General features: G+C 41.5%; 1 protein-coding gene across 1 annotated transcript in view; it reads right to left on the bottom strand.

Moving 5' to 3' along the window:
- Window positions 1-25,657, bottom strand: part of RP1 (RP1 axonemal microtubule associated) — a 193,549-nt gene that overhangs the window by 46,995 nt on the left and 120,897 nt on the right. Inside the window, 3 exon segments of the mRNA XM_089898599.1 lie at window positions 11,904-12,067; window positions 24,862-24,903; window positions 25,222-25,280. Coding sequence (XP_089754725.1) covers window positions 11,904-12,067; window positions 24,862-24,903; window positions 25,222-25,280 — 265 coding nt within the window.

Below are 25,657 nucleotides of genomic sequence, written 5' to 3' on the forward strand. Positions count from 1 at the left end.
AGTGCTGTCTGAGAACAAGAACTACTATCCATCTCCCCTTGAGATACTAAATGGTCTTCCTCATCCATTACTGGCAACAATTTTTTAAAAACAAGGAATATTTTTAGTAGAAATACAGGAAAGGAAATGGAGGGGGAATACATGAGCCCTTCCTTAAGTATCTATGATGGCTAGTATTCCAACTACACCTTCAAAACTATTACCAAATGAAGTGTAAGCCTGATTATATAAGTTATGAGCTCTTAGAGCACATATATTCACATACAGCAAGATGTAGAACTTTAGGAATTTTGTTCAGGAAACAAACATAGGGGTTAAAAAATGAGAACTGCGTTTGAAATTTTAAGCCTAAAAGCCAGAGCCGTGCTGCTTGCCAAAGAGCAGTTATACTTCTTGGCTGATATGTAACCAAGGAGATCTTGTAAAGAGAGATGGTTTTTAGTATTTTTTAATCAGCCAAACCTAAGGTAAATGTCTATGATTTTACATTGAGAAGATGTCCATCTTTAAGCTCCCCAATTGATGCTATGTTAAGAGAAAAGAAACAAAACAAAGACAGTACATTCACTACCTTTGTCAATTCCTGTAGTAGATACAACCATTCTATACTAGAGCAGGGTGGTCTCCACTCAAAAGAATTAGTGTTTGCCTTTTAGCACTTAGCATATATCCTGGAGGCTGCCGGGAAACACGAGCTACCATAGGATCCATCATTCACAGTTTCAGGTACCCTATGTAATGGCTGGATTCTCTAACAGCCTAGAAATCATTGACAATGTTCATTTGCCTTCTGTGGCACCTGCAGACATGGGAAAAAAATCTAGGAAAATGAAAAACATTTCCACTACATGAGCATGCACCTGGTGTCATTGCCAGAGAGGTCATAACTAATGCACTGACAGAACACTGAGGGTCTGACCGGGTTGATTGTATTTTCCAGTTGTATAAACTCAGCGGCTTTTTAAAACAAGTTCAATTAACTTGACACAGCTTCACAGGGTATAACATACAATAGGTAAAGCCACTCAGCATAAGATGACTCAAGTCATGGGTAGGAAAGAGGTCACTGGGGTTTTTTTCCTTGGTTTTCCTTTTTTCTCTTGACTTCATTTTTTCAGAGCAGTTTGAGGTTCACAGAAAATTGAGGGGGCGTACAGAGATTTTCCATATACCTGCCGCACCCACAGATGCAGAGCTGCCCCATGATCGGTATCTGCCACCAGATGGTACATTTGTTGCAAATGGTGAACCTGCATTGGCTCATCACATTCACCCAAAGTCCACCATCTACACTACGGCTCACTCTTCATGTCGCATATGCTGTGGGTCTGGACAAATGGATAACATGTATCCATCATTATGGTATCCCACAGAGGATCTTCACTGCCCTAAAATCCTTTGCCTATGCAACCCTCCTCACCACCCAACCTCTGGCAACCACTGATCTTCTTTTTGTTGTCTCCATAGTTTTGCCTCTTCTAGAATGTCATATAGGTGGAATGAAACAGAATCTGTAGGCTTTTCATATTTGCTTCTTTCACTCAGTGATATGCATTTAAGACTCCTCCATGTCTTTTCATGGCTTGCGAGCTCATTTCTTTTTAGTGCTGAATGATATTCCATTGTCTAGATGGACTGCCGTTTATTTATTCATTCACCTACTGAAGGGCATTTAGGTTGCTTCCAAATTCTGGAAATTATGAATAGAGTTGCTATAAACATTTTTGTGCAAGTTTTTGTATAAATGTAAGTTTTCAACTCCTTTGGGTAAGTACCAAATAGTGAAAATTCTGGAGTGTGTGGTAAGAGTACGTTTCGTTTTGTAAGAAACTGCTGAACTGTCTTCTAAAGCGGCTGCACCATTTTGTCTTCTCACCAGCAGTGAATAATTCCTGTTGCTCCACATCTTCACCAGCATTTGGTGTTGTCAGTGTTTCAAATTCGGGCCATTTTAGGGGCTTCCCTGGTGGCGCAGTGGTTGAGAGTCCGCCTGCTGAGGCAGGGGACACGGGTTCATGCCCCGGTCCGGGAAGATCCCACATGCCGCGGAGCGGCTGGGCCCATGAGCCATGGCTGCTGAGGCTGCACATCCGGAGCCTGTGCTCCGCAATGGGAGAGGCCACAGCAGTGAGAGGCCCGTGTACCGCAAAAAAAAAAAAAAAAAAAAAAAATTGGGCCATTTTAATAGGTGTGTAGTGGGATTTCATTATTTTAATTTGCATTTCTTTGATGACACATGATGTGGAGCATCTTTTCATATGCTCTTTTGTCTTCTGTATGTCTTCTTTGGTGAAGTATCTGTGAAGGCCTTCTGCCTATTTTTAACCAGGTTGTTTGTTTTCCTATTTTTGAGTTTTAAGAGTTCTTTACATATTTTGAAGAAGAGTCCTCTATCAGATATGTTTCCATTTGAAATATTTTCTCCCAGTCTTTGTCTTGTCTTCTCATTCTCTTGACAGTTTTCCACAGAGCACATGTTTTAAATTTTAATGAAGTCTAGTTTACCAATTATTTCTTTCACAGATTATGCCTCTGGTGTTGCATCTAAAAACTCATCACCATACCCAAAGTCATCTAGGTTTTCTCCTATGTTATCTTCTAGGAGTTGTATATTTTTGTGTTTTACATTTAGAGCTATGATCTTTTTTTGAGTTCATTTTTGTGAAGGGTGTAAGGTGCGTGTCTGGATTCAATTTTTTGCATGTTGGATGTCAGCTGTTCCAGCACTATTTAAAGTCTCTCTTTGCTCCACTGTATTTCCTTTGTCCAGGATCAGTTGACTGTACATTGTTCTATTTCTAGGCTTTCTATTCTGTTCCATTTGTCTATTTGTCTACTCTTCCACCATAGACATACCACATTGTCTTAATTACCATAGCTTTACAGTGAGTCTTGAAATCTGGTAGTGTTAGTTCTACAACTTAGTTCTTCTTCTTCGATATTGTGTTGGCTATTCTGGGTTTTTTCCCCTCCCTATAAACTTTAGAATCAGTTTGTCAATACCTACAAAATAACTTTCTGGGATTTTTATTGGGATTGCACTGAACCTACAGATCGAGCTGGGAAGAACTGACATCTTAAAAATATTGAGTCTTTCTGTCCATGAACATGGAACATCTCTCCATTTATTTAGTTCTTTGATTTCATTCATCATTTTTGTAGTTTTCCTCATATAGTTCTTATACCTATTTTGTTAAATTTATATTTAAGTATTTCATTTGGGGGGTGCTAGTATAAATGGTATTGTGTCAACTGACTTTGTATATTAAACTTGTTTCCTGTAACTTTGCTTTATCACTCATACATTAGTTCCAGGAGGTCTTTTTTTTTGCTGATTATTACAAATTTTCTATATAAGCGATCATGTCATCTGTGAACAAAGACAGTTTAATTTCATCCTTTCCAATCAATATATCATTTTTCTTCTTTTTCTTGTTTTAACGCATTAGCTAGGACTTCTAGTATAATTTTGTAAAGCAGTGATGATAGGGGACATCCTTGTCTTGTACCTGATCTTAGTGGGAAAGTTTCAAGTTTCTCATCATTAAGTATGATGTCAGCTGTAGTTTTTGTAGATATTCTTTATCAAGTTGAGGAGGTTCCCCTCTATTCCTAGTTTACTGAGAATTTTTATCATGAATACATGTTACATTTTGTGTAATGCTCTTTCTGGATCTGTTGGTATGGTCAAGTGATTTTTCCTTTTTAGTTTGTTGATGTGATGGATCACATTCATTGGTTTTTGAATGTTGAACCAGCCTTGCATACCTGGGATAAATCTCACTTGGTTGTGGTGAATAATGATTTTATAGATTGTTAAATTCAATTTGCTAATATTTTGTTGAGGATTTTTTCATCTTTGTTCATCAGAGGTATTGATCTATGGTTTTCTTTTCTTGTGAAGTCCTTGTCTGGTTTTAGTATTAGGGTAATGCTAGGAAATATTCCCTCTACTTCTATTCTTGAAAGAGATTGTGGAGAACTGGTATAATTTTTTCCTTAGATGTTTGATAGAATTCATCAGTGAACCTATCTGCACCTGGTGCTTTCTGTTTTGAAAAGGTATTAATTATTGATTAAATTTCTATAATAGATATAAGCACTTCAGATTGTCTATTTCTTTTTCGTGTTTGTGAGTTTTGGCAAATTGTGTCTTTCATTGAATTGGTCCATTTCATCTAGGTCCATCATTTAAAAAAAACTTTTGGGGCTTCCCTGTTGGCGCAGTGGTTGAGAGTCCGCCTGCCGATGCGGGGGACACGGGTTCGTGCCCCGGTCCGGGAAGATCCCACATGCCGCGGAGCGGCTGGGCCCGTGAGCCATGGCCGCTGAGCCTGCGCGTCGGGAGCCTGTGCTCCGCAACGGGAGAGGCCACAACAGTGAGAGGCCCGCGTACCGCAAAAAAAAAAAAAAAAGGATAGATACCTAATCAAAGTGGTAGTCAGTTTCATACATGTTAATGGTTAAGAACTATGTAAGGACTACAATAGATGTTGCACTTTACCTTGAAAAAACATGAAATTTACTCGGGGAAGGTGTGTGGAAAGAAATGCAGCTTGTGAGTTATAGTCAAGCGGTGGAAGGAGTGTTATCAGAAATTGGAAGGAAATTTTTAACACCAGATATGGACAGATGTGACAGACAGTGAACTGAGATAGAGATAGATGCCTGAGATGCGGGGGTGTGTGTGTGTGTGTGTGTGTGTGTGTGTAGTTTCTATACTCCTTTGTGACCTGGTTCAGTTGGGTGGAGTTTTCTTTCTTGTGGATATCTTATGCATAATTAGCACATGTGAAACTCTACCTATGCTCAAATTGTTCCTTAATATATCAATCATGTTGGAACAAATTCACATTTTCAAAACAAGTGTTATAGCCTAACTAATTACACTTTATTTCCATCTTAACATTTGTCATTACATCTACTTCTTATCCTAATTTCTAGTCTCAATGCTTCTAAAGAGGTGCCCTTCCCGTTTATGAAACCTGTTCTTCCAGCCGTGCTTTTGGTGGCAGTTAAATCACTGGGTCACTCTGTCCTTCAAGGGGTCTAGCTCTAAGACTTGCAGCAGCTCTCTTCAGCAATTCGATGTAAAAAAAAGTCTCTCCCCTGACACCTTGTCCTCCCACTGAAAAGTGGACAACCTCCTTTTTCTGTCAAAGTCCTACTCTTTACCCTGTCATGCCTCCATCTAATCTCCTGATTCTCTTCAACTAATAAGCATAAGGGGAAAGGCTCCACATCTATAGCCACCATTTCTCTTCACACCATGACAGACTCTTTACTTCCCTATCAGCTCTCTCGGTAACAGCCTCCTTGCTGGCAAATTCATCCTTTTTCTTTCCATTTTCATGCCCCATTCCTGTAAAGCACCTGGTTACTGGTCACTGTTTTATTTTCCTGGGGCTGCCATAGCAAAGCACCACAGGCTGGGTGGCTAAAACAATAGAAACGTGTTCTCTCACCGTCGTGGAGGCTGGAAGTCTGAATCCAGTTGTCCGCAAGGCTGTGCTCCGTCTGAGACTCTGGACGGAGTCCTTCCTGCCTCTTTCTAGCTGCTGGTCGTGGCCATCACCCTTGGCTCATGGCAGCCTTCTTCCAATCTCTGTCTCTGTCCTCACGGGCGTCTCCCTATGTGTCACTCTTCTCTCGTATTAGGACACCAGTTGTATTGGATCAAGGGCCTGCCTTATTTCCAGTATGACCTCTTGTTAATTTACATCTTAATCACATCTGCAAAGACCCTATTTCCAAATAAGGTCACATTCACAGATACCAAGTGTTAAGATGTCAACATCTTTTGGGGGGATACGCCCATAACAGTCACCTCTTCTTTCTTGTAACTCTTGTTCATTTGCTTTCCAAATGCAATAAAAATATTTTTAAATTTCTGAACGTTTACTCTGTGCCCCCGTCTGTGCTAAACATTTTACATCGGTTTTATATATTCCACACAATCCTCACAACTCTTAGATAGGTGCAATTACTTTTGCCCATTTTACAAATAGCTGCTCACAAATACACAGCCGGTCAAGTGGCTCAAATGTGAATCTAGGAGATCTGATCCTGACACCCACACCTATCACAATTCTTTGACCAGCAACCCAGGATCACAACTACTGGGAAAATTAGTACTTCACTGCTGATCTTAGAAAACATGGCTGAAATAGAATGATGGGAGAAAATCCCAAACAGCAAAGATTTAGGAGAGAATGGGAAGAGAAGGAGACAAAGCAAGAAGGGTAGATTAGTATTTCAAAAGGTTTTGCAAAGAAGGGGAGGAGAACGGTCGGTCGTTTCAGAGCAGAACAAGGGTCATTTTGAGAACAGGGGAGCATAGCATGTTGGTAGAATGAAAGCAGAGGTTAACTAGAAGCATCCTGAAAAGGCAAGAAGAATAAGGTCGGCTGATGGAACACCATCCTGAAAGGCAGACGAGGATGTGATGAAGACTACACATCGAGGTGCTGGTCATTGAAAAGGCACCATTTCACCAGGTCACCAGGGAGGGGTTAGAGAAAGATGATTTTTTTCTCTCGTGTCTCAGCTTTACCAAACATCTATCTCAGAGCAGGCTTCACGAAACGCCCTTTTTCTCTTCTCCCCACAAAGATTTTTGGCCTAATTAAGGAGAGGGTTGAGCCATTCTTTTTTGGCATTCCTCCAATAAATAAAACCCGATTACTATCCGCGGCCCACAATCTTTTTGTTTAATATGTAGCCATTAAATGAGAAAATGTATTCCCTCTGAAAAGTGGTTACCTTCTTTTTGTAATTTATTCTGTGTTGGGATTTTGGTTTCTGAAGTTTACTCTGCATTTAAGCAGACCAACTCTACCAGCTTTTCTCGGTAACAGTTCACATGTGAAAATTTGGTGGTCGAGACGTAGGTGTCATTCAAAAATACTTCAACTTCTGTGACTGAAGGAAAAACTCAAGGTAAATTGCCCCTAGGATCTGACATCCACAGGAGAGTCAGTCGTGTCAGCGGGGCATTGCTTAGTGCTGCAATTCCTACGTGCCCGGTGCAGTCAGTGCGAAATGTCACCAAATTCCAAGTTTCAGGTCCACCAAAAGATAAATAAACAAACACATAAATAAATAGAAGGAGAAGAAGAACACGAAGACGGAGGATGGAGGGGAAGAGGGGAGAACAGAAAAGAGAAATATAAAGAAGAAAGCCACACAGAGCTTTGCCAAAATCAGAATGACATGCTGGCTCCCATTTAGCTAATGGCTAAGAATTTGTAGATCCGCATAGACATCTAACCTGTAGACAATGTAGAGGCCCAAGAGAAATGTTCCTGCTCTTAACGTGCACACTCACCGCCTTTCTCCAGGCCACCAGCCTAGTCTGGGCTCCCTCTGCGCTTCCTCCTGCCTGTAGCCTCCACTCGTGTCTCTGCACAGACCCCCATCCCAGCAATAGCCACCCACCAGCCATCTGCCAAGCTGCCTTCCTGCCCTCATTCATCTGAAAAATTATCTTAAATCCCACCCCATCAGGAAGACTACCCCAGTCTGTGGGCAGGATTTTAAGAATCAGCCTCAGGAATATAAAGACAAGAATGTTTTATGCTTTATATAAAGTGCTTTAATTATGAGCTCTTTCAATCTGTACAGTAGCATTATAAGGTATTACTGTACCCATTTTACAAGGGAGGAAATTAAAGCTTAGAAACATTAAGTGGTTTGTCCACATTTCCTAGACAGTAAAGGTCACAGCTGGAACTCAAATAGAGGTCTTCTAATTCCTGCTGGTATAAATTGTTCTTAAAAGGGCAAAAATGTATGATGCACTCTATTCTAGGAACATAAGCGATATTCAAATGATTGTGCAAGCGCTTAATAAATATTAAACCTATTCATCTACAAAACTAATTGCCTTCATACAGGAGTAAACGAGAAGCAGGAAACTGCCTTCTAGGAGTGAAGGGCTTAGCCACTAACTTTTCCCAAGCAAGAGAGAGAGATTACTATTTAGTGTTTCAATTTGCAAAAATGCAATGAAAAGCTCAGCTGAATCTCTGGGCAGGTTTATAAGCAAATAATAACCATATAAGATACATGGGATTCCTTTATGATGCCCTCAAAGTGAGAAGGACCACAAGGGAAATTTAACAATGAGCGCCCCAAGAGCAATGAGCAAATATTCAACAGACTTCAGCCAAGTCACTGTCATTAAACTTTCATGCTTTCATCGTGAATATTCAGGAGTGTCTCGCCTATGTCAGTCAACGGATAAGATTCAGGAGTTAGCAGCTGAGCGAGGCCCAGGCCCTACAGTCTAGGAGCTCTTCTCTGCCTGCTCTCTTTGAACCTTCTGCTCTAATGGACTCTTGCTCTGATTTTGTCTTGGTCATTTTTCTAAAGATGTCTCATTTTTTCCCAGCCTGTCTCTCAGTGACATTTCAGGTGCTCCTCTAGGGTTGACTCTGTAGTCTACGGAGGGTAGCTGTCAAAACTGCTGCAAAGCCTGACATTATTTTGCAAGCCTTTTTTTGAAGGAAGAATCTTTCTCCACTCTCTATACCATCCTACAATCAAGGCTCCCTTCAAGACCTATGATTGGATCAGGAGAACATTACAGTTGCCCCACTGCCACATACAACATGAACCAGTTATACAAAAGGGAAATTTTCACTGTTCTGACAGTAATGAGATAGTCAGTGTTTCAACACTACTTGGCTGGTAGCTCTGAAATTTCATGGATTTGGTCACATGACATATTATAGGCGCAAAGTCACATTTACATCGGGTCGGTTCTTATTCGTCTGCAGCGGATTACAGAAATCACAGCCGTAAATAGAAGATTTCATAGAGGAAGAGAAGTTTAATAGAACAAAATATGATAAAGGGGAGAGCATGACTTCTGGAATGACATATTGAGTCCCTCCATGTATCCACTCCTCCAAAAATGCGATAGCAAAAATGATTGAAATCAAAATTTCAAGAACTCTGGAAATTAACCAAAGGCTCGCAATGATCTGAGGAGTACTTATTCAATGAAAACTCTAAACCTTGGTAAGAACAGAAGAGTTTGTGCACTGTAACTTGATCTACTTCCATTTTTCTCTCACCAGTTCCACAATATCCTTAAAAATCAGCCACCCTGCAACCACAGTAGCTGTGAAAACCAACAGGAAGCCTGTGTACTTCCAGACACAACACAGACTACTGAAAACCAAAAATAAGGGGAGAACACCGGAAGCAGTAAAAGAAAACAACTCATCACATACAAGGGATCCTCGATAAAATTAACAGCTGACTTAGAAAACATCAGAGAGCAGTAGGATGACATCTTCAAACGACAAAAGAAGAACTGTCAACCAGGAATTCTACATGCTAATTAAGACATTCCGAGAATTCATCACTAGCGGAACAGCCTTACAATAGAAGCTAAAGGGAATCCTTTAGGTTGAATTGAAAGGACACCAGAAGTAATTCAAACCCATACCATGGAGAAAGTTAAAAGACAACTCATAAAATGGGAAAAAACATTTATAAGTCACATATGTGATAAGAGACTCGTATCCAGAATATATAAAGAACTCAAATTCTTTAGTAAAAAGATAAATAATCCAATTAAAAATGAGCAAAGAATTTGAATAGACATTTCTCCAGTGAAGATATACAAATGTCCAACCAGCGCATGAAAAGATGCTCAGCATTATTAGTCATTAGGGAAACGCATCTCAAAACCACAATGAGACATCATGTCACACCAACTAGGACGACTAGGATCAAAGAACAGACAATAATAAATTTCAGTGAGAAGGCAGAGAAATAACAGTCCGCAGACGTTGCTGGTGAGAATGTAAAAACGCTTCAGCCGCTTTGGAAAACAATTTGGCAGCTCCTCAAAATGTTAAACATAGAGTTACTACGTGATACAGTAATGTTACTGCTAGATGTCTACCCAAGAGAAACGATGACACACACAAGCATGGATGTTCATAGCAGCATTATACCTAATGATTATTTCTGTTCATAGCTGGAAAATAGAAACAACCCAAATGCCTATCAATTGATAAACGGCTGAATAAAATGTGGTCTATCCACACAATTAAATATTAACCATAAAATATGAAATACTGATACCTGTTACAACATGGATTAACCTTAAAACATTATGCTAAATTTTAGAAAGCTATACACAAAAGACTCCATGTTGTATGGTTCCATTTATGTGAACTATCTAGAACAGGCCAATCTGTGGAGATAGAAAGTAAATTACTGATTTCCAAAGGCTGGAGAATAGGGGGTTGGAGAGTTACTGCTACTGCATATGGATTTTGGGGGGAGGGTTATGAAAATGTTCTCAAATTAGGGCGTGGTGATGGTTGTACAACTTTGAGAATATATTAAACACCAAAAATTGTACACTTTAAACAAGTGAATGTTATGGTATGTGAACTCATCTTCACAAAGCTATTTTAACAAAATGGTAAGAAGTGAAGATAACTTACATAGATCCACAGTCACATACGGTAGCTTGCAACAAGGTGCTGAGAAATTTTAATTAAATGATTCACAGACTTAGGAAATGAACTTATGGTTATAGGGAGGAAGGATGGGGGAGGGAGGGATAGTTAGGGAGTTTGGGATTGACATGTACACACGGCTATATTTAAAATGGATAACCAACAAGGACATACTGTATAGCACAGGGAACTCTGCTCGATATTATGTAACAAGCTAAATGGGAAAAAAATTTGAAAAAGAATAGATACATGTATATGTATAAGTGAATCACTTTTCTGTACAACTGAAACTAACACAACATTGTAAATCACCTATAATCCAATATAAAATAAAAAGTTAAAAAGCTTTTTTTAATATATCATCAGTTTTACTGCAGGGCAAAAAAAAAGAAAGATATTAAACACTACATATGGCAGAAATAAACACCATGATTTGGGGTGTGTAGTAATGACTTAATAACAATTAAAATTTACCAATTACTATGTCTTGCTGGGCACTGTGCTATAAATTAGACACTTTTACAAAGTCCTTTGTCAGAATGGATCAAGAGAATCCCATTTCTCAGAAAGTGTCATAAGGAAATAAGACAGCTTTGGTAAGAAAAAAGAAGAAACTAAGGTAAAAAATGTCTTTGTTACAGCATTATTTATAATAGCTAAAACCTAGAAGCCATTTAAATGTCCAACAGTAGCAAAGTGCTCATCTACCTTTGGTAAATGCAGTGGTAAATTTCATATACATAATATTTAATCAATAAAAATTATAACTGGGAAGACTAGCTCCTTTTTTAAATAAAGGGCTACAAATTTGCTTATGTGCTACAATATTAATAGCAAACATGTATTGAGCATTTCAGATACTGCTCTAAACACTTTCCATGGATTAATTCATTTAATCCTCATGGTAACCCTTCGAGGTAAGTGATATTCAGGCACATAGCACTTAAGCAACTTGCAGAGGTCAGCATGCTAGTAAGAGGTAGGGTCAGCATTTGAATCTTGGCCATCTGATCCCTCAGACCGTGTTTTAGCCTGGACCACCTTTGGTGGAGGCTGGACCACCTTTCCAGCATAGCATCGTACTCCATGGATACAGACAAGGACCAAAACGGATATTCCAAGTGGAAACATCTGACTTGACGGCAAGATTAGGAGTAAATGTTTTCACTCTAATTCTTTAACTTTCTAAAGTTCACATACTTTTTGGCTTTATACAAACAGAAAGCGAGGGAGAAACAAAAGTCTTATATTCCCGTCATTATTCTTGTTTCCCAGCTCCCTCAGGATAAAAGATTTCACGTTTACTGAGAAAATGTAATGCAAACGCAATACCAAAGCAAACAAACAAAACTTTTCTCTATTCTGTCTTGAGAATGTGTATTGTAATATGTCTTAGTAAGAAAGTTATATCAATTTTACCTTGAATATATCTGCATGGTTGGGGTTAAACAGCTGGTGTTTCCCAGATCCCAAAATAATAGGACCCGAACATCTCGTTTCTCCATAGACATAAAGGGATACTGTTGCCGTGGTGCCGGCATTCTCAAGATCCCCAGTGACAACAGTCACCTTCCAATCTCCTTCTGCAAAGGAGAAAGGAAATCAATATGAAATTGTGGAGGAAAACCACACTGATATTAGGAAATGAGGAATTCTGCGTAATCTACTTAGTTATGAAATGAATAATTTGTGAACTTAAGAAGTATTAAAATCATTGCTAATCATGGAGTCCCTTTCGGAAGGGAGCATGTAGAAACGTTTTGGCAATCTTATAGCATTTTAATTACAAAGCAAATAAGCAGTGGGCTTTTCACGACAACAGACACTTGGGGGCATTTAGCACTAGGTGTCTGGCTGGCGGATTTAGGAATCCATTTAGGCATCACTGTCAGATGTGTGGGTGGGAATGGGTGACAGACATGCTGACAGCCTAACATGACGGCGTTATCTGCACTAGGAGTCACCCTTTCAAGCCGGGGCTGGTGACACACTTTAGAGATCCGAGCAGAATCATGGAGACGATGCAGAAGGCCTAAAAACAAAGCAAAAAGAGCTAAAAATTTTTTCAAGGAAAAATACTGGAGTCCCCTAAGGGTTGGAATGTTGTATGTAGGACCCAGCAAAGGAAGTTGGGTTTGGGAGACGGAGGATGAAGAAAAGAGGGATTTGAAATAAAGAAAGACAACATATCATGTAAGCAGAATGGATGGCTGAGCTCCCTGCCCTGGTGGTGCTGGGAACACAGGAAGGCTGAGCGAGCAGAGAATGACAGAAAACATCTTTTTAAAAGATCTGCAGCTTGTTCTACGATTGTTTAGCTGGAAAGACGAATTGAGATGGTATTTATTTGATCATTTGGTGCACTTTGGAAAACTATACCATCAACCCCGCAGCAGTAAACCCTCTGACGCTGAGGCGCACCAGGCAGTCAGGCGTAACAGAGGATGAGGTCCTGTCGGCTGGAAATCTATGCAGGGCACACAGTCTACTCATCGTGGGTCATCCCTGGATTGCAGGGACAATTTAAAGACGTCTTTATAGTTATTTCCAAAGGCTCCATGAACACACACCACCTTGTGAGTATTTTTTACATTTTCAAAATGTGATTAAGACCCACCACCAACTCGGACACCTGAGTTCTCAGCAACGTCTCCAGGACGTTATCTTCCTTTCAATACATAATGCTATTCTCCCCTCCCCAATGTGTCCACAAAGATCATTGATATATCTGATTGCTTTAACACAACTTGTGTCAAGTAAATTTTGTGCAATGTTAGAGTTGATAATGAAGGTGGAGCTTAAGGCTTGGTGCCAAGATGGCCCAGGAGTACAGACCTGAGAAAGGACCCCTCCGCCCCTTCTACCCTGTGGCAAGTATGCTTTGAGGAACTGTTATTCACATAGGAAAATAGGAAACATGCAAATTTCAAACTATAATTCCACTGAGAATCCTATCACGATATCGATTCTTACAGAAAGCTTTCCACCTGGGCTCTGATGAATAATTCAAGAAGTTAAAGAATCTCTTTCCTTTTTCTAGATCTTTCCCATCTCATCCTCATCTCCTTCCCTGCCACCTGAGCCTGCCCTGGGACCTGGCATCATGCTTTCATGGGGAGAAGGTCAGGAATGAGTTTGCACATCAGCTTGGATGTCTTGTTTACTAAAACAGAGGCAAACAACAATGATCCATGGATTTATATAATACTCTTGTGTTCTTCCCTTTTGGAATTAGCATGTCACCAGGACATGAGCTTTAAAGATGGAGTTACTAATGAAATATCTAATGTGATGATTTTTGTTGATTTTCAAGTTTTCCTGGGCATAATTTTCTTTTCTACCATTGGATGAAAGTAAGTATTTTCCAATATTTCTATAATATACTTTTAAAATATGATCGCTTAACTTCTCTAAGAATGTCTCAGTACCTAAAATACAAAATAGGAACATTTGTAGAAAATAACATAGAGGAACACTCTGAGTCTATATTTAAAAGTTCTACTGTCCTGAGAAACAGTTGATTTTTATCAGTTAAAAATATGTTCATAATTTTTGTATTGCTTATAATATGTGTCACAGTTACAAGTTTTTTTCTGTAATTTGTGAAACTTTTTCACCAAAAAAATCAAAAGAACATGAGTTCAGATATTCTGTCTATACAAGTTTTTCTTTCTTTTTTCTTTCCTTGTAGCTGCTATCTATTCAACCAAGGAATCATACCCCAAAATACTGTCATCTGTTAACCCCTTTAGAAATCATTTCTATTAACTCAAAACTCCCAAAGGAAGAAACAGAATTTCATGTAATTGAAGTCTAAGTATTTCTTATGTTTACCAGTGTTTTGAAAGGCTTAAAAAATGCCATTGTTGATAATCTACCTCAGACTGTCCCATTTTATTCTCTTTTTGTTGGCTTTTGACCTTAAATTGGGGAAGACACTAAATCCTGCTACAGAAAAAAGAAAAAAGTTCTTGGAGACTTCGTCCTAGTAGGCTTATTTTTCTTTTGTGTCAAAAATATTTTTAAAGAAGTCTAGATATACTTTATGATCTCTAAATAGCCCGTAGTAAGTCTGGATTTCTTGTCAATAAGGAAGTAAGGTTTAACAGGAACTTCCACTTTAACAATGAAAAGTATAGGCTCTGTCGTTTGACATTCCTATGCACCTAAGGGCAATAAGTATATATACAATTGAACCAGAAAATCCTGAACTTCAGGATACAAAGCTATGCCAACAATGGGAATTCCATAATACTCGCTAACCAGCTGGTTTACAGATACTAAGTGTCCATATTACGTACAAGCCTTGTGATGGACATTCAAGAGGCTCTAAGGGACCACGTGAGTCAAATCAGGAAATCGGACTCAACAGAGTTTATAGATCTCACCTAATACCAAGCTTACCGGTGATTCACTAGCAAACCACAAGCTAAGTGCTCTTCCTTTGGAAAGATCATAGACCAGGGTTGGCAAATTATGGCTCACTGGCCAAATCCAACCTGCCGCCTGTTTTTGTAATTAAAGTGTCACTGGAACCAGCACCCTCGTTTGTTTGTGGATTGTCCGTGGGAGCTCTTGTGCTACATGGCAGGGCTGAGTAGCTGCCACAGAGACCACACGGCTTGCAAAGCCTAAGATGCATATTAGTCAGCTCTTTATCATAGAAGTTTGCTGACGCCTGCCCTAGGTGACCAATACAACTCAGACAGGTCCTCTCCAGCCTGCAGCAGAACATGTGCTGGTTCAGACTGAACATGTGGGATGTAAACAAGGCAATGCAGAGCCATCACGCCCCATCGATTTCCCAGCTCACGCAACAGTTTCCAAGCATGCCCCAATCCACAAACACCAGGTTTATTTACAACAGGCAGCCTGGACAAACCAGGCGTATCCTGCTGTGTCATGCTGCATGATTTAGAGAACTCCTCGCTGATAACTCCCAACCCACTTGCTCTTCTGCAATGTGACCACCCTACTGCTCTGTAAAGAGGTGGAGTCTATTTCCCTCCCCGTGAGTCTGGGCTGCCCTTGGCCAATACAACGCAGCAAAAGTGACATTCTGGGACTTGCGAGTCTAAGTCAGCCTGGGTCTGTCAGAACACTCTCTCGTGGCCCCCGGAGGCACACAGCGAGGCTTCAGGCAGGTAGGTAACTCCAGGCGAGCACCCGCGGCGGCATTTCAGATAAGCACGCTGCAGAACTAGCGGGCTGAAATCACAGGAGATTCACCTAGGCAAACCCACTTAGCTGAGCCACATCAATCTACTGAAAGATAACAATAAATCACTGTTTCGAGCCACTAAGTTTTGGGGTGGTTTCTTGTGCAGAAAAAACTGGAGCAGCTGTTGAGACCATTTCACAGGCAGGAGCTCTCAATTAGCTTTTTACTTACAGATACCGTTTGTGTTTTTTTCCAGGAGGTCTGATTGTTAGCATGTATGCAAGGAATTTGACTGAGGCATCCCTTTCATTTCCCAGGTAAAGGGGAAAAAACAAAACAGATTGCAGGCCTGCTGTTAACTTTTTCCTCTCCAAATTTTCTTACTAATTGGAGGTTTACCTTCAGGAAGGCATGAGCGAGTTACTTTGGTGAACAAAGTCCCTGTAGCTGGTGGAGTTCAAAGCCCTTTCTTAGATCTGAGCACTTCATCTTTACCTTATTCTGTGCATTCTGTTACAGGGGTGCATGGACTTGACTTGGTGGCTCAGAAAATTGTCCCTGTGGTTGAGTATAGAAACTTCTGTGTCTAGACACGGTTTCAGTTACTTGGCAACTCTCCACTGAATGAATACTCAAAGAAACGTAGGGAGGATGCATGGAAATTAAGCTCTTACCATGTACTTGCTTGTTCACATACTGAGGGAAAAGTCTTCAAGCTGCCTGCTGTTACACAAAGCACAGTAAACACTGTGGGACTGGCACACTTTGCTTGATGACACACACACAGCAGCGCATGCCCCTGACACGTACCCAAGCATCACAGGGAGATGCAGTGAAGGTAACAAAACCCAGTGCACCTGTGCAGATGCACCTCCGCGGGCCTGGCTACAGGAAGGGAAGGTGGGGCCAGCCTATGAAGACAGGTGCCTCGCCGCCGCAGAGACGCTTGCGCAGCACCTGCTAGGTGGAGGGGAGCCTCGGCGCAGGGGAGATGGAAGAGAAAGAGAACTGCAGGCCCTGAAGTTAAACAGGTCCGCCTCCACCCCGAAGCCCCCAGGGGAGGGTCCCCCAGACGCCCCGTGGTGAATCCAAGAATTCCTTCCACCCACCGTCCCTTGGCTCCTTGAGAGGGGCCTTTCCCCATCTTTACTTCCACGGCGGTATTTTAACCTTACTTACAGATCGGCAAGCCTGTGAAATGCTTAACTCAACTCTGCTGGTGATACTGACACCCGCCGAGCCGCAGCACCCCCGAAAGCAGCCTCCGACCCCCGAGGCCCCCTCACAGGACGGCTCTGCTTTGCTCCACCCTCCAGCCATCCAGAGGGCCCCTTCCCACCTCCAGGCTCAGCCAGGATGTCCCTCCCCTATCTCTTCTCCTGCCCCCCACCCCCCCCACCCCCGTGAACACCTTTGACCCCGGGCTCAGCTCAAGGTCACCCCCTCTAAGGAGCGTTTCCAGACGCCCTTCCCACTCACGAGAATGAAGCCTGTCCCTGCTCTCCTGGACCCTGGCACACTTCAGCCCTTAGACAAGTAAATTAACGCCACCTCTCCATGCCTCCCACCCCCTGAAGGGCACGTTTCTATCTTAAATGTCCCTGTGTCCCCAACGCCTAGCACAACACCAGCACACGGTAGCCTCTCAGACAAAGAATGAGTAAAAGATGCATACAACATCTAGGGCTGTTTGTTAAGAAGTATTTTGAAAAGTAAAGACCTCATGGGTGAGGAAGGGCATTCAAGGTATTATTAGGAATGTTTCAGCACAATATAAAAATATTTCTCAATTAACAAAGAACAAGTCTTTCTGATGATATGTCATTAGTGTTATTTTTTGTACAAAGGACAAGGACATTGTTATTTACCTCATAATTGGTCTTGTTATTAGCACAAAGATAATAGAAACATTATTGACCTCGTATGACCCAAATTTTGCCAATCAATAAGATTGGCAAAGACATTGTAAATAAGACAAATTATTACTTTATTCTAATTTTGATAATTTTATCTCCAAACAATTCTATGTATATAAACTCACAAGTCCTTCAAAATACAACCTCATAAGAGGATCATGAGATTTTTCTGAAATTTTTAAGTACTTTACAAATATTTTTATTCTTCCAAGAGACAAATATTATTAATCCTATTATACACGTAAAGCCATAGAGAAATTACATGCTGACTACCACAGGAGTTGGGAAACATTTGATTCTGAATTAGAAACAGTTATGCTTCCTAGAATAAAATGGTTTCAAACAATGCTTAATATTCTCCACAGAACACTATCAGCAGTGAATCTATTATATATTTCATACTGATGTTGGATTAGGGGGAATCTCTTGTCGTCTCTCAGGTCCTGTTCAGTGTGTATTGCTGTGGTGAAGGACACCCCAGTTCTAAGTGGGGAAGCAGCGCCAGAGACCGCGGACAGCGGTGCAGCCTGCTCCTCTCTCCAGCCCAGATGCTGGTCCAGTGGGGCTGCTGTCAGATGCTCAAGACCCATGACACATCTCATCACCAGGGAAAGGAGATTAAAAATGAGCATCTACTGCGCACATGAGATGCACCAGGGTCTGTGTAAGCGCTTTACAGATATAATTTTACCTAATCTTCACAGCAGCCTGATCGTTTCTATTATTGTCTTTGTTTTAAAAGAAGGAACTGAGACACAGGGAAATACAGTGATTTACCCAAGCCATGCAGGGAGTAAGTGGTGCCATCAAGATTAGAATCCACGCTATTAACCAAGATGCTCAGTAGCCTCTCTGCACGCTGGAACCCGTTACATGTCACTATTCAGGTAGAATGACTGTTCTCTAGGGCAGTTTACCACGAACCCCCTGCCCCTCTGGGGGGTATATTCAGCTCCACTTCAAACCTTGACCCTTGGCAGGGAAGACGGCATCACAGTTAAACAGCAAGTTCCTGTCAGGTGCCCAGGTTCCCTGTGACCAGCCTCGGCCTGGATTCCAGCTTCTCATCAGAGGCGTCCTATCACAAAATCCCCCTCAGACTCACACTCGCTGCTAATTCTCCCCGTGCCTCTCCACCTCTGCTCACCACCACCTCACTTTGGCTGACCCAGAGGCCTCCCTGTGGCTATTTGCTAACAATTCTCAAGTACTTTGTGTTCTGATCGCCGAGCAGTTTACTAGGTCCAAACCTACCTTCAGAAGCACATCGCTGTACACCAGTCACTGGAACAGCAGCCCATGACCTTCATTTTACATGGAAGTCAAGTCTTGACTGAGGTATGCACGTCTCCGTGAGCTACCCTCTACCAGTTCTGCTGCTGTGGTCATCGACTGCTGTGCAGCAAACCACCCTAAACTTGATGCCGTAAGACAACAACGATTGCTGCTCTTGCCAATGCGTCTGCAGTTTGGGGCAGGCTCGGCAGCGAAGGCTCTTCCCTGCTCCACACGGTGTCAGCTGGGGTGGCTCCATTGCGGGCGGGAGGATCTGCTTCCAGGATGGCTCTTACATGACTGGAAGCTCCGCCAGGGCTCAGGGCAACAGCCTCTGTGTCTCCGCAAGCAGAGCTCTCCATGTGGTCTAGGCCTCCCCATAGCATGGGGGCTGGGTTCCAAACATCCCCAGAGAGAGAGGCAGAGCCAGGCAGAAGCGACATCGCCTTTCAGGACCTGCAGTGTACAGCAGAAATGTCACATAGCGTAACTTCTGCCCCACACGCTTAGCTGAGGGAGTCTTAAAAGTTTGCCCAGGTGACTCCACCTTCTGATGAGGAATCGGCAAGGTTCTGGAAGAGTATATGGGACAGGAAATGTTATAACTGCAAACATCTGTAGCAGATGCAGTCTGCCCCCTTCCGACACCCCTCAGCCCCCTTTTCCAACAGAACCACTATTCTCTAGTTCAGTGGATCCCAACAGGGGGCTGATTTTGCTTCCAGGGGACATCTGGTGATGCCTGGAGACATTTTTTAGGGTCACAACTGGGGTTGAACGTTATTAGCATGGAGTGGGTAGAGGCCAGGGATGCAGCTAAACATCCTATGATATATTTGACAGTCTCCACAACAAAGAATTATCCAGCCCCAAATGTCAGCAGTCTCAACGTTGAGAAACCTTGCCTCAGATTAAGTAAGAGCCACTTGATTAACTTATTTCACCCCAAACGTACTATGCTCTCTGTGAATTGTCTCTAGACACAAGCCGGCTGAAAGCAGGCTCTTTGCGGCAATGTGTCTGCATTGGGCATTCTGAAGATGCTGAGGTCATAGGATTTCTGTGCCAACGTCAAATCCACTCCATTCAATTACTGTGTTGAATTACGGGTTTTTTGTCTCAGTCAGGGAAAGGCGTGGACGAATATTCTAGAATCAATGGCACGTGAATGGCTAGCCAAACACTGGCTATTTAATGGCAGGAGAAAATGAGGCGAAAGCCAAGCAGGGGCCTGGGAAGCCCTGTGTCCCCTTCCTGGCTGCTCACTTAGCTCTTCCTTAGACCCACGCCAAAGGTTCCGGGCACCGAACAGCAAGTCCCAGCAAACATCTGGCCTTTGCTGAGGAGAGCGCGCTAGGCTCACCTTCCTCCTCGGGTTCCACACCTCTTCACACACGGCCCCCTCCTGCCCATTAGTCCCTGGAGTTTGATGACCCGGTTGCAGGCTGTGTGTGTCAGGGCCGGTGAGGCAAGCCCAGAGGCGGCTTCGCTGGCACGTCCGCTGCACACACTGAGGGCACTTCTCTGCGACGCTGGCTCCTAACCGCAACCCCCCCCCCACCGGTTCCCAGGCACCCCCGCTGTGTCCTCCTCTCCAGGAAGCCAGACTGACACGGGCAGAAGGTTCTGACGCAGGAGTTCATTACTGTCCACACAGCCACTGAAAACTGTGTCGTAAGTGATGGGAGCTGGGGGCAATCCCAAGCCATCGACATTAAATTCGGGATGCAGGAGGATTTCATAGGATGGTTTATGTTCTTAATTATGCTTAGCTGAGGCTAATAATTAAATTTCAGTTTCTTCCCCAGAGCAGATGCCATGTGGGTTGTGAGGCCAGTGAGCATATATGGAAAATACAATCACGAAGACAGGAAATATTTTAATCTATTTACCACAGATAATCCACCAAGTTGCTAATAATCATGCTACAAAGAGTTGGCATTGCCTGTAAACAAATGAGTAAGTGCTCCAAGAATGTTACAGTCCCTCAAGTCAGAAACCCTTGAGGGCGTGTAGGAAGCAGAGCCATGTCGAGTGAAGCAGTTTTGTATAATGGTTAAGCACTGAGTTCTTTCTTTCACTAACTGCTTGACTTAAGACCAGTTTCTAATACTTCTGAGCCAATTTCCTGGGATGAGATTTTTACCACCACCACCATCCCCTCACCCCCACCCCCCGCCCTGCACTATAACACCATTAGATTCCAAATAAATGGCAAAAACAAACACACAAAAAAACTCAAAACCCCAAACTTTTTAGTTCATTATTTCATTCCCAAGGAAGTTAAGAAAAAATCCCCAGTGCCAAATAACAATAACGATAAAAGGGGCCATCAGCAGAAACCAAGGGGTGAGCACAGTTGAAATCAAGACGGCTAGGGACTTCCCTGGTGGCGCAGTGGGTAAGACTCCGTGCTCCCAGTGCAGGGGGCTCGGGTTCAATCCCTGGTCAGGGAACTAGATCCCACAGGCATGCCGCAACTAAGGAGCCCACATGCCGCAACTAAGGAGCCGGCGCAACCAAATAAATAATAAAATAAATAAAATTTAAAAAAAGGAAAGCCCGGCTGACCTGTTGTGGAGGTGCTGAGGCCCCGGGTTGGGCTCCCGAGTGGGTGGAAGCAGGCCGGCCTGGCAACTTTAGAAGTGAGCCCAAAGGGGCTGCAGCCTTGGTGAGAGGTGGGCCAGCAAATAACTGTCAGCAAAGGGGGTTTAGCAGAAACACAATTTGTCTCCACAAAGGTTCTAGGTGGAAAAGAGATTAATAAGGATAATAACAATAACGATAATAATCTCCCCTGACAGTTAAAAACATACTTTCACTTGGGCCCGGAATGAGGTTGAAAGCTAAAAATCCAAAAATATGGCCTAATAAGTTAGAAAAATAACACAACAAAGTAAATCCAAAGATATAGATGATATATACACACACATAAACACACGCATTCTTAATGTCCGTGGGAAGTTAGAAGGCGTTCCTTTAAAGCAAGAACAGTACAGGCTATGGAGTCAAAACCATCTGGATTCAGATTCTAAATCTGCTATTTGCCACCTGTGTGACTTCAGGCAAGCTAAAAAAAATCAAACAAACAAAAAGCTTCTCTGTCCTTTAGTTTCATCACCTGTAAAATGGAGCAGTGATACTATCTACCTCATGGGTTATTGTGAGGATTACATAAATGAGTATATCTAAAACACTCAGCACCGACATAGCAAATCCTATATGTGCTCACTACTAATGTTCCCATTACTGCTTCTCCACATTGTACCAGGGACCTAGATAGCATCTTAGGACAAGAAAAGGTGCATGATCATTCACATGTGATATGGCTGTTTTTCCAGATCATTCAAGAGTATCTTGTGAAAATTTATTAGAATTAGAATTAATTTAAATGTACTTATTATTATAGGATTAATATAAACTTATTGGCATTAATAAGAGGGTTCAGTATAGTGGCTAGCTATAAGAGCGTTACACAGAAGGCACTGACAAGTTAGAAAATTCAATCCAGCAATGTACGTTAAAAATATTATCTCATGACAAAGTCCAGTCTAACTCAGAAATGCAGTTTTACTAGGGCAGTGGTTTTACCTATAGAATTATACTTATGTTTATACGGTGTCAAGCTTTGGAAAATATGTCTTAGGTAATTGTGGGAGTTCATTAAACATGGCACAGGGTTAGTGATGGTACCTAACTGTACTTATTATTAATCACCCCAAAATGAAATTAGCTCAGCTGATTCCTTCCTTTTCCTTTCCTTCTACTATTACACTGAAATAGCATATTTTATGCAGCAACATAAAAAGGGATGAATTATGTAAATGTGCTTCATACACTTTCAAAATCTAAGACTCATGGTTGCTCCTCAGGACTGAACCACAAGGGAACCCTGCCTCATCAGGTTAGACTTCCTAACTTCTCAAGGTTCTTGCCACACCATAAATTAGCTTATTCACCTAACTATAAGACTATCAATGTATTTCTAGAATCATATTGAAACGGAGCAGGGACCCCACTTTCGGTAACAATATCCCAAGACATATTAAAGATCATATTCTTCAGAATTTAAAAATGAAATAAAATAAAAGAGGATCATTCACAGACAAATGATAGTGTCTCACGAACTAAGGTCTGTGATTAATCCACATTAGTACTGTAAAAACAAAGACAGACCTAGAGTCTGTCATACAGAGTGAAGTAAGTCAGAAAGAGAAAAACAAATACCGTATGCTAACACATATATATGGATTCTAAAAAAAAAAAAAAAAAAAAAAAAAGGGTCTGAAGAACCTAGGGGCAGGACAGGAATAAAGACGTAGACGTAGAGAGTGGACTTGGGGACACGGGGAGGGGGAAGGGTAAGCTGGGACGAGGTGAGAGAGTGGCATGGACATATATACACTACCAAACGTAAAATAGATAGCTAGTGGGAAGCAGCCACATAGCACAGGGAGATCAGCTCGGTGCTTTGTGACCACCTAGAGGGGTGGGATAGGGAGGGTGGGAGGGAGACGCAAGAGGGAGGAGATATGGGGATATATGTATACGTATAGCTGATTCACTTTGTTATAAAGCAGAAACTAACACACCATTGTAAAGCAATTATACTCCTATAAAGATGTTAAAAAAAGAAGACATTTTAGTGAGGCCATAAGAAAAAACTAAAACCACAGAAATAATAACCAGAAAAACCACCTTATAATAGTTTATTTTAACCAAAATTACACTGATAAACTATATCTACCAAACTCCTAGGTAAACACCTCTGCTGTATAATGTAACTTCACTATATTCTGTAACACTTATATCGATTACATGGCTAATATTATTAACAAAGGAATTTCAACACTTCCATCCTTAATTGGAATCGTCAGTTTAAAACTATTAGCCTCTGTTATTCATATATGCCCTGCCAAGTTCTGGAATTAATGGATAATTTTCCACTTAGAATGCCATTTCAAGCTCTATTACTTAAGGGCTTATTGTAAGACACGGACCTTTTGAGACCCCTTAAAGTTACTAAGTGATTCCAGAACATTAATAAAATTCTGTCCATATTAACACATGCACAGCCTTTTCTCTATAAATAACTAAAAAACATAAAGTAAAATCTAAGCCGAAATGCAATTTCTAACATCAATAAATGCAAATGCTAATCATTAGCTTGGACATCCTTGGACATCCCTATCCCGGCAGCCATTCTAGTCGGTACGGGACATCCTTATCTCAGCAGCCATTCTAGTCGGTACGGGACATCCCTATCTCAGCAGCCATTCTAGTCGGTACGGGACATCCCTATCTCAGCAGCCATTCTAGTCGGTACGGGACATCCCTATCTCAGCAGCCATTCTAGTCGGTACGGGACATCCCTATCTCAGCAGCCATTCTAGTCGGTACGGGACATCCCTATCTCAGCAGCCATTCTAGTCGGTACGGGACATCCCTATCTCAGCAGCCATTCTAGTCGGTACGGGACTTTATGAATATAATAATGCTAGCACTAAACCTAGCCTGGTTTCAAATTCCCACACACAGTACAAACATTGTTGAAAGCACAGACGTTTGTTGACTTGACATGCATATTAGGAATCCGTATTTACCTCACTCAGATCAGCTTTAAAGTGTAAACATATTAATACCACAGTTGCAAGTTGATTTTAAGAGGATCTAATAGCAAAAGCTAATCTCAAAGGACTTAAAAATAAAACTGAGAAACCAATATGCAAAGTTAGTGGTTAAAAAAAGTATATTAATAGAAATTAATCCTTTGAAAAATAATTACTTCCCCCATACATTTAAATTATTGAAGGGAAACAGCTTTTGTGGCTAAAGTTACTTATGCTCGTTTCTTTATAAATCAAGCTATAATTTAATACCTGTTTCTAGATTCATTTTAAGTATTTTTAATCAATAGTTTAAACTCAATAAGAATATATTAAAAATTGTACAAGGCAGGTAATCTTAAAACAGAAATAAATTATTTCAGATAATTAAAAAGACAAAGGGTGGCAATAACACTTACCATTTGCTTCCTCTTGTATTTTAGCTTGATTTATTTGCATTTCTGAAAAAATAAAAGCAAAGTGCAGTTAATGATAGATCTGTCTGATGACATTATAAGTGGGAGGAAAAAAAAGTGTGACTTTAACTCTTAAATGGGAGCAAATCCTTGGGTTGATTTTTAACTTACAGGAGGGCATTTGCATTGCCAAGACACACTTTACGCATGCTTCTATTTTCACCATGAGGAATAGCTGGAAATCTGATGTGAAGGGTAAGCTACCTAAGGGGACATCCTGGGGGCACCTGGGGATGTCCTGGCTGTCAGTTGTGCCAAAATCATGTTGTACTTTCTTCTACTGAAGCTGTCATTAATCCTCACCTTGTAGATAAAGTTCGATTTCTGAGTGAATTATGCCCTGAGACATAAAGGGAAGCCGTCTGAGGAAAAGAAAAAAAAGAGAGAGAGAAATCAATTTTTGTTTTTCTCTATTTTTACAATAAGTTTGATTCTGCATTAATTGTGAAAGTTCAAAGGTCATTATAGGAGTATCTTTTTAGAAAGTCAAACACAATCCAATCTACTGTGCACTCATCACTGGGAAAATGATACCGTAACTGTGGCTTGAAGAATGAAACGTCTGAACTGCTAGACCTGCAGACCGACCATCTGCCTCTCAGTCCTCAAGCACTAACACTGATAAATGCAGCCGGGCCCCCAGCGGGTCGCTGTTCATGACGGGGCTGTGATGAGGCCAAGGGCGGGCCTGAGACTCTGAGTCTGACCCCGGGCTCGGGCGGAGAGTGGCCACCCCTTG

This window comes from Delphinapterus leucas, chromosome 17 (assembly GCF_059928025.1).
Source record: "Delphinapterus leucas isolate spDelLeu-1000000601 "Yukka" chromosome 17, BTC_Dleu_Yukka2, whole genome shotgun sequence".
Lineage (NCBI taxonomy): Eukaryota > Metazoa > Chordata > Mammalia > Artiodactyla > Monodontidae > Delphinapterus > Delphinapterus leucas.